We start from the raw sequence: 17,313 nt of genomic DNA on the forward strand, positions 1-17,313 counted from the left end.
AGAGAAGTGACCCAGTCCAACAACGTCTCGAGAAGGAATAGGATAGCAGAAACCCTCTCTCTACCTGTGCCTCACACTTACCTATATGACCATGCTCCTTTCTTGTATGTTCCCTGCATACAATGAAGAAGATGGCTGGCTGGCCAATTGACTTTACCAGTTCCTGGAAACTGAATTTTGATTTAATAATATTTCTCAGGATGTCTTAACCAATTTTGTTGCAGGATTTTTATAACCCCTTATTGAATAAAGATGTGCTAAATTTGTAATTTTGAAAACTTCACAACAAAATATTCAACATTAGTTCTATTTCCTCCAGTTCACCCTGGTCTGAATCACATGATTATTGGTTGTGGTCCTCACTATCTCGGAGTTTCTCACTTGTGGTTTTCAACAGAGTCCTTCATTGAACTCAGTGGCTCTTCAGATTTGACTTTTGTTTCAGTGTTTTTCCTTTTCTGCCCATCACCAACATTGTGGGCTAGATATTTAGTTCTCAGTGAAAACAGTATTCTTTTGCCAAAATTACCGTTTTCGCTTCGCTATCGCTATCGCTATCAGGCCGGAAATTTAAACTTTAATTTGCGCAGCGGTAAAAATCGGCATTGCACGAAGATTCGCGGCGCAACTTTAGTCCGAGGCCAATACCGCTGCAAGTTGGGCCTTGGGAGGGCGGAAAAGTACCTAAAAAGTCAATTGGAAAAAAACAAACAAAAAAATTCACAAAACATTTACAAGACACTTATCTATCGAATCGCGGAAAAAGAATTAAAAAATAAAAACTTTAACTTACCTTTTTGCAGGTCTTCATACTTACTGCTGCTGGCAGGGCTGCTACAACAGGATTTTCCCTGTCGGTATTCTGAGTGCAGAATACGAGTGTGGAGAGAGCCAAATTTTTGATGAAAATGCTATTTCCGGTGTTGCACGACGCTCCTCTGCCCAGCGGTATATGGAAAGCACAGCCCCAAAAGTTACCAAATTTCCTGCCGACCGGGTTTTCGCCAAAAAGGGTGAAATAGCACCAAAAACCCGATCGCAAAATCGCCGAATTTCTATCCCTTGATGTCACTTGGCTTTGTTCCTTATACAAAAATGCCAAATGACTTAATACCTTAGGTTCTTGCTTCCTGTTTTTTTAAAATGTTACTATTCTTTGTTTGTTTTCCATTTTATCTTGGTAACAGTGTGTCGTATCTACTCAGCTTATAAGGAGGTTGCTTGTTTTCCTCCCTTCTATTTTCCAACAATCTTCTTCCTTCCCCTCCTTCTCTCCTGAAGGCATTGACGTCTTGCTGGGCAGAGTTCCATGGGTTGAGCAACACTGTCTCAGTTGGGATTCAGTGCTGCTTCCTCTCCTAATCTTGCTGTCCAGGCAAAGGAATAGATTATGGCGGTATCCTGCAGTACTATCCTAACTTCACACAGCAAATAAAAGAATTCTACTAAAACGGAGTCCTTGCCCCTATAAACTTAGACATTTGTTTGTGTTATTTTACTGCCAGCAACCACAGAATAGTTTAGTGCCAGTGTTAAAGTAATGCCAATGGGAAAATCTGGGCTTTGTTCCTGTGGGGTGATGGCTTGTCTCCATTTGGCAGCTGCCTATGGTGGCCTGGTTGGAATCAGGAGTTCACTGGGACAGTGCAGATGCAGACTTGTGTCCCATCACTCCTGAAACGCAACCTCAAGCAATACAATCGACAGGCTGACTTTCAAAAAGAAAGCTTTATTGCACTGCCCATTATCCACCATTAGATGTCATCTGTGCACTTTGTAACTTCTATACTGTACAGTGGAACACTAATCGATGGATCGGAGTCATTTGTTGTGGATCAGGGCTCTATATACATTAAAAGTGAAGAGAAATTATTCACATATTCTGTGCAGACACACACTTACCAAGTTACATCTGTACTATTTGACACCAGTAATATAGCTAGAGATCTTGTGTGGCAGTGAAGGATATTGCATGAACATGTGTGTTTTTTACACTGAATCACTGTGTAATTGAAGTCCTCAATAACTGTAGATTAAGGGCCTACTTTTTTTCTCCAGTTGGGGAATGTTATCAATTTATAATTGATTGTGCTGTTGCATTTCCCACAGGCTGAATCAGCAAAGGTCTGCAAAATGGGTGCAAAGGCTTTATGAGATACTGCAGAGAGACTGTGTGGGATAGAATTGGAATGGTGTGGTTCAGTCGGCCAGAATACTGACCTTTCACCTATCCAGTCGTGAGAGAGGATATAAATCTTTGGGATCCTCAGGCAGTGTCACTGGTGAGAGGTGATAACTTTGACTAATGTGGAAATTTAAGTTTTATAAGGAATCGTTAATGCTGACGCATCTGACACAGCGGGAAAAAGTCCTATTTCTCATTTATGTTGTCCTCGATGTTGATGCACTCTAATTTCACCCTAATCCATTCCCTGTGAAAGAGGAATACAGTGGATGGTGATTGTGTGGTGATGTGGTGTAAGGCATACGAAAGCATGGGCCTTAGGCTAAACATCCGTAAGACAAAGATCCTCCACCAGCCTCTCCTCGCCGTACAGCATTGCACCCCAGTCATCAAGGTCCATGCAACCCTGGACAACGTGGACCATTTCCCATACCTCGGGAGCCTCTTATCAACAAGAGCAGACATTGATGAGGAGATCCAACACTGCCTCCAGGGCGCCAGTGCAGCCTTCGGCAGCCTTCGGAAAAGAGTGTTTGAAGACCAGGCCCTCAAAACTGCCACCAAGCTCATGGTCTACAGGGCTGTAGTGATACCTGCCCGGCTGTAGTGATACCTGCCCTCCTGTATGGCTCAGAGACATGGACCATGTACAGTAGGCACCTCAAGTCGCTGGAGAAATACCACCAATGATGCCTCCGCAAGATCCTACAAATCCCTAGGGAAGACAGACGCACCAACATTAGCGTCCCCGACCAGGCCAACATCCCCAACTTGAAGCACTGACCACACTTGATCAGCTCCGTTAGGCAGGCCACATCGTTTGCATGCCATACACGAGACTCCCAAAGCAAGTGCTCTACTCGGAACTCCTTCACGGCAAACGATCCAAAGGTGGGCAGAGGAAACGTTACAGGGACACCCTGAAAGCCTCCCTGAAAAAGTGCAACATCCCCACTGACACCTGGGAGTCCCTGGCCAAAGGCCACCATAAGTGGAGGAAGTACATCCAGGAGGGTGCTGAGCATCTCAAGTCTCATCGCCGAGAGCGTGCAGAAATCAAGTGCAGGCAGCGGAAAGAAACATAGAAACATAGAAAATAGGCGCAGGAGTAGGCCATTCGGCCCTTCGAGCCTGCACCACCATTCAATAAGATCATGGCTGATCATTCACCTCAGCACCCCTTTCCCGCTTTCTTAGCCGTAAGGGCCATATCTAACTCCCTCTTGAATATATCCAATGAACTGGCATCAGCAACACTCTGCGGTAGGGAATTCCACAGGTTAACAACTCTCTGAGTGAAGAAGTTTCTCCTCATATCAGTCCTAAATGGCTTACCCCTTATCCTTAGACTGTGTACTCTGGTTCTGGACCTCCCCAACATTGGGAACATTCTTCCTGCATCTCACCTGTCCAGTCCCGTCAGAATTTTATATGTTTCTATGAGATCCCCTCTCATCCTTCTAAACTCCAGTGTATACAGGCCCAGTCGATCCATTCTCTCCTCACATGTCAGTCCTGGCATCCCTGGAATCAGTCTGGTGAACATTCACTGCACTCCCTCAATAGCAAAAACGTCCTTCCTCAGATTAGGAGACCAAAACTGAACACAATATTCCAGGTGAGGCCTCACCAAGGCCCTGCACAACTGCAGTAAGACCTCCCTGCTCCTATACTCAAATCCCCTAGCTATGAAGGCCAACATACCATTTGCCTTCTTCACCGCCTGCTGTACCTGTATGCCAACTTTCAATGACTGATGTACCATGACACCCAGGTCTCGTTGCACCTCCCCTTTTCCTAATCTGCCGCCATTTAGATAATATTCTGCCTTCGTGTTTTTGCTCCCAAAGTGGATAACCTCACATTTATCCACATTAAACTGCATCTGCCATGCATTTGCCCACTCACCTAATCTGTCCAAGTCACCCTGTAGCCTCTTAGCGTCCTCCTCACAGCTCACACTGCCAGCCAGCTTAGTGTCATCTGCAAACTTGGAGATATTACACTCAATTCCTTCATCTAAATCATTAATATATATTGTAAATAGCTGGGGTCCTAGCACTGAGCCCTGCGACACCCCACCAGTCACTGCCTGCCATTCTGAAAAGGACCCGTTTATCCCAACTTTCTGCTTCCTGTCTGCCAACCAGTTCTCTATCCACTTCAGTACATTACCCCCAATACTTTAATTCTGCACACCAATCTCTTATGTGGGACCTTGTCAAAAGCCTTTTGAAAGTCCAAATACACCAAATCCATTTGTCCACTCTACTAGTTACATCCTCAAAAAATTCCAGAAGATTTGTCAAGCATGATTTCCCTTTCATAAATCCATGCTGATTTGGACCGATCCTGTCACTGATTTCCAAATGTGCTGCTATTTCATCTTTAATAATTAATTCTAACATTTTCCCCACTACTAATGTCAGGCTAACCGGTCTATAATTACCCGTTTTCCCTCTCCCTCCTTTTTTAAAAAGTGGTGTTACATTAGCTACCCTCCAGTCCATAGGAACTGATCCAGAGTCGATAGTCTGTTGGAAAAAGATCACCAATGCATCCACTATTTCGAGGGCCACTTCCTTAAGCACACTGGGATGCAGACTATCAGGCCCCGGGGATTTATTGGCCTTCAATCCCATCAATTTCCCACCTAATAAGGATTCCCTTCAGTTAGAAACATAGAAACATAGAAAATAGGTGCAGGAGTAGGCCATTCGGCCCTTCTAGCCTGCACCACCATTCAATGAGTTCATGGCTGAACATGCAACTTCAGTACCCCATTTCTGCTTTCTCACCATACCCCTTGATCCCCCTAGTAGTAAGGACTTCATCTAATTCCTTTTTGAATATATTTAGTGAATTGTTCCTCCTCCTCACTAGACCCTCGGTCCCCTAGTATTTCCGGAAGGTTATTTGTGTCTTCCTTCATGAAGACAGAACCAAAGAGTGTGCGGCAAACCTGTCACACCCACCCTTTCCCTCAACGACTATCTGTCTCACCTGAGACAGGGACAGTGGTTCTCGTATTGGACTGTTCCGCCATCTAAGGACTCATTGTTAAGAGTGGAAGCAAGTCTTCCTTGATTCCGAGGGACTGCCTATGATCGACCATTTAGGACTGAGATGAGGAGAAACTTCTTTACTCAGAGAGTTGTTAACCTGTGGAATTCCCTGCCGCAGAGAGTTATTGATGCCAGTTCATTGGATATATTCAAGAGGGAGTTAGATATGGCCCTTACGGCTAAAGGGATCAAGGGGTATGGAGAGAAAGCGGGAAAGGGATACTGAGGTGATGATCAGCCATGATCTTATTGAATGGTGGTGCAGGCTCGAAGGGCCGAATAGCCTACTCCTGCCCCTATTTTCTATGTTTCTATGAAGATAATGGTGTGAATAGATTGTTGGTTTGTTATTCAACATCTCAGATTTTTTTAAATGGTGATAATGTTTTTCGTACATCAATAGCAAGTAATCTAATTAAAACAAATCCCACCGAAAATGATATCATAAACAAAGACTAAAACAGTGATATAAAGAAGTTATTGAAAGGTTATAGATCTGGCACAGGCAGACATTTTGAATTACTGTAATGTTACCTCTGTTGTTCTGGTAATTTGTGTTTTCTCACTTACTGACCTATTTTTTAATCCTGTCACCTGATTGCAAAGCATCATAGTATTTATCTTCAATTGTGTATGGCCAGAGGGAGAGTGGCTCCTAGTCTGTAATTATATTTAACTGTTTGTGTGATGGCCATAATTGAGATATGTAATTTGCCAGATATTTGGCTGCTTTGATTTCTTTAAAAGTTATTTTGCACTCTTGAGAAGGTGCTGCTATTTTTTCCTGAAATGTGTGTAGAATGTTCCCAAGTGTAATGTATGCACCTGTGAATAGGCTCACAGGTTTGTAGAGCCGTTGACCTCGTAGGACTGCTCCTGGGCACGGCCAAGGGTGCCATCAGCCGGTCCAGGCAGCGGGCGGTCGAGGGGGTCGTTCAGCCTGACTGCCTGCCTCTCTTCCGCGCCTACATCCGGACCAGGGTGTCCTTAGAGATGGAGCACGCGGTGTCCACCGGTACGCTCGCGGCCTTCCACGAGAGATGGGCGCCGGAGGGACTGGAGTGCATCATTACCCCCGGCAACCAAATTTTAATTTGATTTTATATGTTCTAAACTCTAATTTATTTCCAATGCCGGTTTTAGTGTCCCCCTCCACTTTTATAGGGGGCACTTGAAAAATTATGATTTTAGTGCCCAAAAAAACAAAAAACCCCACAAAAATCACCCAAAAAAACACCCCCCAAAAAAACCAAAAAAGGGCACGTGAAAAGTGTTTGGAGTGTCCCCCAGATTGGGGGGCACTTGATTTAATGTTTAATTTTGTTTACCCCAAAAGAGTTGTAGAGCTGTTGACCTCGTAGGACTGCTCCTGGGCACAGCCAAGGGGGCCATCTGCCGGTCCAGGCAGCGGGCGGTCGAGGGGGTTGTTCAGCCTGACTGCCTGCCTCTCTTCCACGCTTACATCCAGGCCAGGGTGTCCCTAGAGATGGAGCACACGGTGTCCACCGGTACGCTCGCGGCCTTCCGCAAGAGGTGGACGCCGGAGCGACTGGAGTGAATTGTTACCCCCGGCAACCAAATTTTAATTTGATTTTATATGTTTTAAAGTTTAATTTGTTTTAATTGCCGGTTTTAGTGTCCCCCTCCCCTTTTATAGGAGGCACTTGTAAATTTATGGTTTTAGTGCCCAAAGAAAACACAAAAAAACACAACAAAAAAAAGGGCACTTGTTTGAAAGTGTTTGGAGTGTCCCCCAGATCAGGGGGCACTTGAGTTAATGTTTATTTTTCTCCAATCAAAAGAGTTGTAGAGCTGTTGCCAACAAAAGAGTTGTAGAGCTGTTGAACTGCCTGCCTCTCTTCTGCGGTTACATCCGAGCCAGGGTATCCCTGGAGATGGAGCACGCGGTGTCCACCGGTACGTTCATGGCCTTCCGCGAGAGGTGGGCACCAGAGGGACTGGAGTACATCATCACCCCTGGCAACTAAATTTTAATTTGATCATTAATGTTTAAAGTTTAATTTGTCTATGTTTGTTGATTTTAGTTTCTTCCCCCCCCCCCCCCCCCACCTTTTAGCCAGGGGGCACTCATATAATTTGTGTTTTTAGTGCCCTCAAAAAAAAACAAGGGGGCACTTGTTTGAAAGTGTTTGGAGTGTGCCTCCCCGCCACCTTAACCAGGAGGCACTTGATTAAAGTGCACAACTAAAATAGTTGTAGAGCTGTTGAGTTGGGGGTGGTTTAGCCAGTCACATGATGTTCACAAGACTCAATAAAACCCCAGCCAGTTGGGTTCAGGGGATCCATGTGGTTGTGAGCCTGGTGAATGAACTGGTAATGTATAGTGTGATTGTTAAACCTTTGCTAATAAACCAACTAGTTCTTAATAGCAATGTGTTGCTCTGAATTCTTAAGCAAAGAACCCATGAAGCAAATACATTGCACCAAGGATCTTATAATCTAACCTAATGAGAATTAGCTGCCCATCTCTAGTCATGTACTGATGCCTTTGCATTATGACACTCAATTTGTACATAGATATTACTATTATTAGATTTGGATTGTAACTGTCTGTGGTTCAGAGAATGTCATATCATAAGGATGTTCAACATTTGGAGCTGGGTACACATGTCAAAACTAATGAGTAGGCTGCGTATGACTGTACAGAGAGATGAGCCTCAACAGAGAAAATTTCAATCCCTATATTTAAAAAAATGACCAACTAATCTGAGGATGTGAAAGGCTTTATACAAATGCACACGCTTTTTCCTTCATTTCTTTCTCGACACAAAAAAATGGAGACACCGAACATAAAGATGCTAGAACCTGCCTGCATATATAAAAAGGTGTGACTACCCATCCACCAAAAATGGAAGATCCCATACATAAAATTGTGAAAATCCCTTGTACACACAAACTCCCATTCCACTCGGTCATCCAAGCATCTGCCGTTTTTCTGATGCTATTTCTGAACTCGTGGATAAGATGGAAATGGTGATGTGGGAACAGGAGTAGGTCATTCAGCCTCTCTGCCATTCAATGAGATCATGGCTGATTTGTATCCGAACTCCATTTACCCGCCTTTGCTCCATATCCCTCAATACCTTTGACTAGCAAAATCTATCGATCTCAAATTTCAAATTATTAATTGAACTAGCATTTACTGCTTTTTGTGGGAGAGAGTTCCACACTTCTACCACCCTTTGTGTGAAGAAGTGTATCCTAACTTCTCTCCTGAATGGCCTAGCTCTGATTTTAAGGTTATGCTACCTTGTCCTGGGCTCCCACCAGTGGAACAGTTTTCTCGCAGCAAGCTGTGAGAAGGCCCAAAGCTTTGTTTGGGTGGTGGAATGTCTTTGACATAAGGAGCAAAAGTAGGCTAAGAACAGAGCCCTGGAAACTCCTGCCATTGGGCAAAACCGAGTAGCGATTGCACTGCCAACTCTAATAACAATTGTGTACCCTGCCTGAAAATTCAATGCCCTGGAATCAACTGACGGGTGATGTAAAGCTACAAGATGGCGTATGGCATCCCATTTTGTCAAATCTTGTCAAAAGCCTTTTCCACAATCAGGAACACCATCAATGTCCACTCTTCCTGTTAAAGGTTTGGTAGATGTGCACCGAACATCATAGCAAGTTGTCACTGGTACTTCCTGCCCTGAATCCTGCTTGGTCTGTCGAAGTCAATCCCCTCAAGGTGATATTGGAGATGTTATCTGATAACTTTCTCCATCAGCTTTCCCATATAGCCTAGTTTGTGGACCATTGTAACCATAGCTGATTTTCACCATCTTGGGAAGTAGCAGAGCACTAACGACTTGATGAAGATCTTGCAATGAGCATATATTTAGTGATGTCATCTTCTCATGGGGCTTTTTCTTGCATGCTTTTTAACCTCAACCAGATTTCAGCAGCAGTAATTGACAAGGCAAGGTCAGTTGTATTGTTCTTCAGTGTATGTCTTCTCTTTTACTTGCAGGGGTGGTACTGAAAGATTGAAACATTTCTGCTTCTATATGGGTATAATGGTTCATTTCCCTTTCCCAGATATTGTCGAATTCCTTGTGACTTGGTTTCGTGTGGACAGTGCAGAGATAATTATGAGAGTTGGAATAAGGAAATTGCTGGTTACATTGGAAGCTTGCTTAGAATGGCCCAGAAGTTGTAGCAATCAGTGTGTGGATTCCAGTGTCACGCAGTTGAACGCTGCCCCATAATCCTCTCTGTGACTGAATCTTGCTAAGGTCTGCCATCTGCTGCAGGCCCACAGTGTGGATTTTGTCCTTGTCCTTCTTTCAGTTGTGACAATGACAATTTAGTCTTTGCCTTGGACGAGTACATCTGCTGGAGTCTCATAAACCTTTATTCTATTGTTTAGAATCAGCTATTTAAATTCCTTGAATCTGGAGAACTGATGACGGCCAATTGCTGATTCGAGCAAAAAGACTGGTCCTTGATTAGTCTAAATCCACCAATCAACAACAACAACTTGTAATTATATAGCACCTTTAACGTAGTAAAACATCCCAAGGTGCTTCACAGGAGTATTATAAGACAAAATATTTGACACCGAGGCACATAAGGAGAAATTAGGGCAGGTGGCCAAAAGCTTGGTCATAAAGGTAGGTTTTAAGGAGCAACTTAAAGGAGGAAAGAGAGGCGGAGAGGTTTAGGTCAGCAATTCCAGTGTTTTGGGCCTAGGCAACAGAAGGCAAGGCCACCAATGGTTGCAAGATAATAATCAGAGATGCTCAAGAGGGCAGAATTAGAGGAGCGCAGATATCTCAGGGGGGGGGGGGGGGTGGGCGGGGTGAGTGTGGGTTGTGGGGCTGGAGGGGATTACAGAGATATGAAGGGGAAAGGTCCTGGAGTGATTTGAAAACAAGGATGAGACTTTTGATATTGAGATGTTCCTTAACCGGCGAGCGCAGGGCTGATGGGTTAATGGGACTTGGTGCGAGTTAGGCCACGGGCAGCTGAGTTTTGGATGACCTCAAGTTTACTTAGGGTAGAATGTGGGAGACCAGCCAGGGGTGCATTGGAATAGTCAAGTCTAGAGATAACAAAGACATGGATGTGGGTTTCAGCAGCAGATGAGCTGAGGCAAGGGTGGAGGCGGGCAATGTTTCGGAGGTGGAAATAGGCGGTCTGAGTTATGCAGTGGTTATGCGGCCAGACGCTCATTTCAGGGTCAAATATGACACCAAGGTTGCGAACAGTGTGGTTCAGCCTCAAACAGATCAGGGAGCTCCCGCTTCTCCTACTCCAAGCTTGAAATATTTATAAAGCTGAAGCTGAGCCAAGATTGAAATTAGTTTTGTGTACATGTGTGTAAAAATGAAAGAACTGGCAGAGGCTTCATAGGCCAGATTAAAAGGAGCCTATCAGCTGAATCAGTCCCACAGGCTGTGTGTTGGAAGCTCCTATTATAAAACATGTGTGACTAGTTTGCGAACTATTCCTGAATCCTGAGATTACAGAGCTGCTTGTAGCTCACTCCAACTGTTAATGCAACCACTGTAAATATTGTCATGGAATTAACCAGAGTCCATAAGTATCACTTGATTGAATTTCTTGTTATATATAAATTACCTGGTTTTGGGTATAATGAGTCAAATTTCAAAGTTTGCGAATGATACAAAACTTGGCAACGTAATAAATAGTGAGGAGGATGGTAGCTGACTTCAGGAGGGTTAAATGGGCAGACACATGGCAGGTGCAATTTAATGTGGATAAGTGTGAAGTCATGCACTTTGGGAGGAACAACATGGAGAGGCATGGAATATAATCTTAAAGCTAAAATTTTCAGGGGGTGCAAGAGCAGAGGGAACCGGGGGTGCCCATTCACAAATATTTGAACATGGCAGGGCAAGGTGAAAAGGTGGTTAAGAAAGAGTATAGGATACTTGGTTTTATAAATGCAATTAAGTCATGCTAAACCTTTACAAATCACTGGTTAGGCCTCAGGTAGAGTATTGTGTATAGGTCTGGGCACCACACTTTAAGAAGGTTGTCAAGGAGAGTGATACACTCATAATAAAGGATGAAACTGAGTATTGTGAGCAATGAGTAAGTGTGACCTTAGCTCCTTTAATAGAACTCCAGAGTGCAGGTACTGCGTGGGTGGCTTGCTTATATACAGTGCTCCCAAGGGATGCTGGGCTCCCTTGGGATTCCAACAGGTAGGCCCTCTGGTAGTGGTGTGATACAGGTTGCCAAGGGTTAAATACATAACAGAGAGGATACAGAGGCGGTTTACCAGGATGATACCAGGGATGAGGGACTTCAGTTATGTGGAGAGATTGGAGAAGCTGGGATTGTTCTCCTTAGAGCAGAGTAGGTTAAAGTGAGACCTAATATAGGTATTCAAAATTATGAGGGATGTTGATAGAGCAAGTCAGGAGAAACTGTTTCCTCTGGCAAGTGGGTTGGTAACCAGAGGTCATAGATTTAAAATAATTGGCAAAAGAACTAGAGGGCGAATCAGGAGAAATGTTTTCACACAGAGGGTTGTTAAGGTCTTGGGGCCAAAATTGCCCTTTTTTTTTTTAAGGCCCGTTACCGCCTCTAACCCCTTGTCGGCTGCACGCTGACTCTTTACTGCTCGGCGGCGACTCCTTTTCAGCCCCGCAGGGGTAATTGCCCCGCGAGGCGGGAAGCTGGCCTTGGGGGGGCGGGCGGGGGCGGCCGTGCACCACCACTGCCGCCATTTTGTTTTAATTGTCAGCCAACTCCTGAGTTGGCCCGACAATGGCGGCCGCTAGTTCGGCCGAGCCGCCAACAGGCAGCATGGCACCCGCTCTTGGCCAAATCCCTCCTTAGTACCTCAGTGGGCTCCGTGGAGGTCTCACTAGGCCTCGCAGCGTCCCTCCCCTTTAAGTGAAGGGGAGGGACGTTGCGACGCATCGTGCTGACATTACCGCCACTGCGCTAACTTGACCCCGATACCGCCTCCAACAGTGACCGAAAGCGCTGGGAGGCGGTTTCTTGAACTAACAGCCGAATTTCCCACCTCTTCACTCCGACTCCCACCGGGCACTAAATTTCCAGCTAATTCAAAGTGCTGTCCCCAATTTCTTGCTGAGGGCGATTTCAGACCCCTGGAACACACTACCTGAAAGGGTGGTGGAATCAGATTCTGTAGGAAATTTCAAAAGGCAGTTCGACATGTACTTGAAGAGAACTCATTTTCAGGGTTATGGGGAAAAAGCTGGGGTGTGGGGCTAAATTGGACAGCTCCTTCAAAGAGCCGGCACAGCCACGATGGGCTGAATGACCTTCATGCTGTAAGATTCTATGATTGCTTGAGGTAGGGTGCCTACTGTTTTCCAAGTCTAAATTCCACATAGGGCAGGGAAGGTGGTGAAATTCGGAAGAGAGTTCTCGTGTTTGCTTTGCTGATGATAAAACTTTATTAAAGACCTTAATAACTAACATGTCCTCATAAAGTACAGCAAAAAATATACTTGTGTTTTAATCTGGGCCAAGGAGGTACAGCAGTTATATCATATCAGATGATACTAACGCAGGTTTGCTGCTGTGACCTGGAAATTACATGGCCACTGTAGCTGAGCTACTCATAATTTACTCAGTTAATAAAATCATGCCCTAGTCACATAAATGTAACTCTGCATTTGTTGATCAGACAATTTCCAATGAGGTTCTCTCTATGTTGGTTAACTCTTTTCTGCTCTTGCTCTTGCAGTGCCATGATGAGTAATACATCTGAAGATATAAGTTCACATTTGTCAACACCCATAAACTCAACAAAATCACCTGCTAACTCTAACCGTAAGTAATGTGGTTCTGATGGTGTCCATGCTTACAGAAGTGACATTAATGATAGGATCATTAAAATCTGTTGTTTGAAGCCATGAGCTAGAAATTGCATAGCGCCCCATTTAAGACGATAACTTTTCAGGGAGCGCAAAAGTATCACCGGGCGGTAAAGATCTGATTCTGCCAGGAACTTCCGCTTTCCCTCCAAGAGGGAAGTGGAGCACTAAATCAAGTGCAACCACTTCCCTGAGAGCACTAAAGGGAATGACAGGGGGGGTATTGGCAGAGCGCTGAGCATAGAAACATAGAAAATAGGTGCAGGAGTAGGCCATTCGGCCCTTCGAGCCTTCACCACCATTCAATATGATCATGGCTTCAGTACCCCATTCCTGCTTTCTCTCCATACCCCTTGATCCCTTTAGCCATAAGGGCCACATCTAACTCCCTTTTGAATATATCCAATGAACTGGCCTCAACAACTTTCTGTGGTAGAGAATTCCACAGGTTCAAAATTCTCTGAGTGAAGAAGTTTCTCCTCATCTCGGTCCTAAATGGCTTACCCCTTATCCTTAGATTGTGACCCCTGGTTCTGGACTTCCCCAACATCGGGAACATTCTTCCTGCATCTAACCTGTCTGATCCCGTCAGAATTTTATATGTTTCCATGAGATCCCCTCTCATTCTTCTAAATTCTAGTGAATATAAGTCTAGTCGATCCAGTCTTTCTTCATATGTCAGTCCTGCCATCCCGGGAATCAGTCTGGTGAACCTTCGCTGCACTCCCTCAATAGCAAGAATGTTCTTCCTCAGATTAGGAGACCAAAACTGTACAACAATATTCAAGGTGTGGCCTCACCAAGGCCCTGCACAACTGTAGTAAGACCTCCCTGCTCATATACTCAAATCCTCTCGCTATGAAGACCAACATGACATTTGCCTTCTTCAATGCCTGCTGTATCTGCATGCAAACTTTCAATAACGGATGTACCATGACCCCCAGGTCTCGTTGCACCTCCCCTTTTCTTAATCTGTCACCATTCAGATAATATTCTGCATGTGCTTTAATTTTGCACTGTAATCTCTTGTGTGGGACCTTGTCAAAAGCATTTTGCAAGTCCAAATACACCACATCCACTGGTTCTCCCTTGTCCACTCTACTAGTTACATCCTCAAAAAATTCTAGAAGATTTGTCAAGCATGATTTCCCTTTCATAAATCCATGCTGACTTGGACCAATCCTGTCACTTCTTTCCAAATGCGCTGCTATTACATCTTTAATAATTGATTCCAACATTTTTCCCACTACCGATGTTAGGCTAACCGGTCTATAATTCCCTGTTTTCTCTCTCCCTCCTTTTTTAAAAAGTGGGGTTACATTAGCTACCCTCCAATCCATAGGAACTGATCCAGAGTCTATAGAATGTTGGAAAATGATCACCAATGCATCCACTATTTTTAGCGCCACTTCCTTAAGTACTCTGGTCTTCAATCCCATCAATTTCCCTAACACAATTTCCTGACTAATAAGGATTTCCTTCAGTTCCTCCTTCTCACTAGACCCTCGGTCCCCTAGTATTTCCGGAAGGTTATTTGTGTCTTCCTTAGTGATTACAGAACCAAAGTATTTGTTCAATTGGTCTGCCATTTCTTTGTTCCCCATTATATATTCACCTGATTCTGACTGCAAGGGACCTACATTTGTCTTCGCTAATCTTTTTCTCTTCACATATCTATAGAAGCTTTTGCAGTCAGTTTTTATGCTCCCTGCAAGCTTCCTCTCATACTCTATTTTCCCCCTCCTAATTAAACCCTTTGTCCTCCTCTGCTGAATTCTAAATTTCTCCCAGTCCTCGGGTTTGCTGCTCTTTCTGGCCAATTTATATGCCCCAATGGGCAACGCTGCCGTCTTTATATGTTCCATCCCTCCCTTAAAGGGAAGGGTGACAGCACCTGCACTACGTGCATTGCAACCTCAGTCTAAGTGAGTGCAGGGCTGAGCAATTGCAGGAGCAAAAAAAAGCAGGAGGCACCAGAATGGGGACATAACTGACCACCACTGCCTTTAAGTAGCGCTTCCCAAGCAGCCAGCCGAGGTGACAACGCCTCCTGTAGCTGCAGTTGTTGACGCCTGGCGATGCTGCAGGGGGGGCGGGAGCAAATATTGGATCCGAGGCGCTGCGCAACGGATGACATCACGATCTCCAGGGCACAAGAATGCAAGGCAACAAGTCTTAGTGCCAGGGTAGTTTGCGGGTGTTGGTGATTTCGCCACACCCGGTCAGTAACCCCCTTAGCATCCCATTACCGCCCCCCGCAGGCGCTAACAGGGCACACAGACCAGGTTAATTTCTCCCCCTCACTGTGCATAACAAGCCTTTTATAGGGACATAAAGAAAATGTTTGGATAAAGACAAGAGCCAGAATAGCAGTGTTATTTTAATTATAATGGCCACGTATCAGTGATATTTCAAAGTGATTTATGTTATCTGGTGTGTTTTTAAACTAATCAAAACAGGTTTTCCAAATACATCTTAATGAATACACTGGCTGTTTAACAGGAAAATTAATCCAGACTCTTTCACTGTGTTGTAAGTCTCACGATTTAATGCTCCCAGCACAGAGCTCCATGCAATGTTCACAAATGGATAGTCATGTGGGCCGTGACAACATCAGCACTTGAATTTGTGCCATGCCCTCCCACCATGGGGCTAAAATCTACCCATAACTCACCATGAACACATTATCAGATCATTTAACCCACAGGGATAGCGGAGAATAAATCAAACATATTAAAGGATAACTGACACTTCACTGCCAGTCTCTGCCTAAGGTGGAAACTTACACTTCCAATTTATTTCAATACAAATGCATTTACTTTTCACTTCCACAATTTGACGGTGTTGAATTGACAATATAGAGAACAACCAGCTGTCAAAAAAAAATTGACGTGACCCATTGTCTTAACCCACCATATTAGGTAAGGACAAACAAGAGGTGTCCTTTACCCATGCCTGATCTGGGCATTAGGCAGTTTGCATATGCAAATAAGAGGCCAAACACCTGCTCCAGGTCTCCACAGCAATACTGATTTTCCCTGACGCAGCCACCGCCAGTGCAGGCTGCATTTCGTGAAACCAACCCTAAACACTACCCAATAAAAAGTTAAGTACCTTACATGCAAAGCACCATCCCGATCACTGCCACACCCAGCCCCGAGTTCCCTGACCCACAACCTACAAGACAAGGCCCTAGTCACCAATCTCCCTCCCCACTGACCTCCCAACCTCCCTCCCTCCCCCCACCCCCGACATACGACCTCCAGGACCCAGCCGTGGCTACCGATAGCCCACCCCCGACCTCCTTCCCCCACCCCCGACATACGACCTCCAGGACCCAGCCCTAGCCACCGATATCCCTCCCCCGACCTTCAGGACCTGGCCCTGTCCACCGATCTCATTTCCGCCCCCCCGCAGACCCGATCTCCCTGACCCCTGATTGCAGCCTCCCCCGCTCCCCCCTTGCCACTGATCAGTCCCACCCCTGAGCCCCACGATCCCAACCCTGGCTACCGATCACTTACCCGTGGGCCGTTCCAGCCCTAACCTGCGGGGCCTGCTCCAACAGAGTCTTCTCTATGTCACTGAGGTTCAAGGCCCAAATCGGGGCTCCTCAAACCTCAATATTTATGCATGTTTCTGGGCTTTAGATTATACCTTAAACAATAATTAATAATTAAAAATGATAATAACTCACTCAAACTCACTCATGTTGAATGCTGCGATTACTTTCGTTTGTGTATTCTAATAACTAAAGTAAGCACATTTGGAGTTCCCGCAACTTTATGCTTTACACTGACATATTCATGTTTGAGGGCTTTTGTTACGCCACCATTTTGAATGCTTTTTGAATAAGTTCAATAACCATTGCTATTGCTTGTTTGTCTGGGGGAAAGCATCACTGTTTTGCTAGTTTAATATTTAGAGGGTACAATTTTTTTTTTTTCAAATTCATTTTGCTTGATTCTGAGCTTTATATTTTACTGGAAATAAATTATTCTAATCAACATTTTTTCAAAGCTAGCAGGAATTTTCCAAGTAAACAACATTGCTGTTGATTGAAATTGCTGTTGTGAGAATGTCATCTTTTCACTGCCGTTCTTTGAGCCCAAAGAAATAGCGAATAGAACAAGCTGCTCTTTGACCAGCCAGCCTGTTGGAGCAGCCTCTTTATCATTTGCATTTGTGGCAAGCAACACAAACTCGTGAATGGATAACAAGATAC

The 17,313-nt window shown here is 44.7% G+C and overlaps 1 protein-coding gene across 3 annotated transcripts in view; it reads left to right on the plus strand.

Annotated features, from left to right (window-relative positions):
• Nucleotides 1-17,313, plus strand: part of ptprea (protein tyrosine phosphatase receptor type Ea) — a 346,493-nt gene that overhangs the window by 259,641 nt on the left and 69,539 nt on the right. For all 3 annotated transcript variants that reach the window (XM_070876757.1, XM_070876759.1, XM_070876758.1), the window contains exon 4: nucleotides 12,959-13,044. In XM_070876757.1, the coding sequence (XP_070732858.1) occupies nucleotides 12,963-13,044 (82 nt within the window). In that variant the 5' untranslated portion in view covers nucleotides 12,959-12,962. The remainder of the gene's footprint in view (nucleotides 1-12,958; nucleotides 13,045-17,313) is intronic.

This window comes from Pristiophorus japonicus, chromosome 3 (genome assembly GCF_044704955.1).
Source record: "Pristiophorus japonicus isolate sPriJap1 chromosome 3, sPriJap1.hap1, whole genome shotgun sequence".
In the NCBI taxonomy this organism is placed as follows: Eukaryota; Metazoa; Chordata; class Chondrichthyes; family Pristiophoridae; genus Pristiophorus; species Pristiophorus japonicus.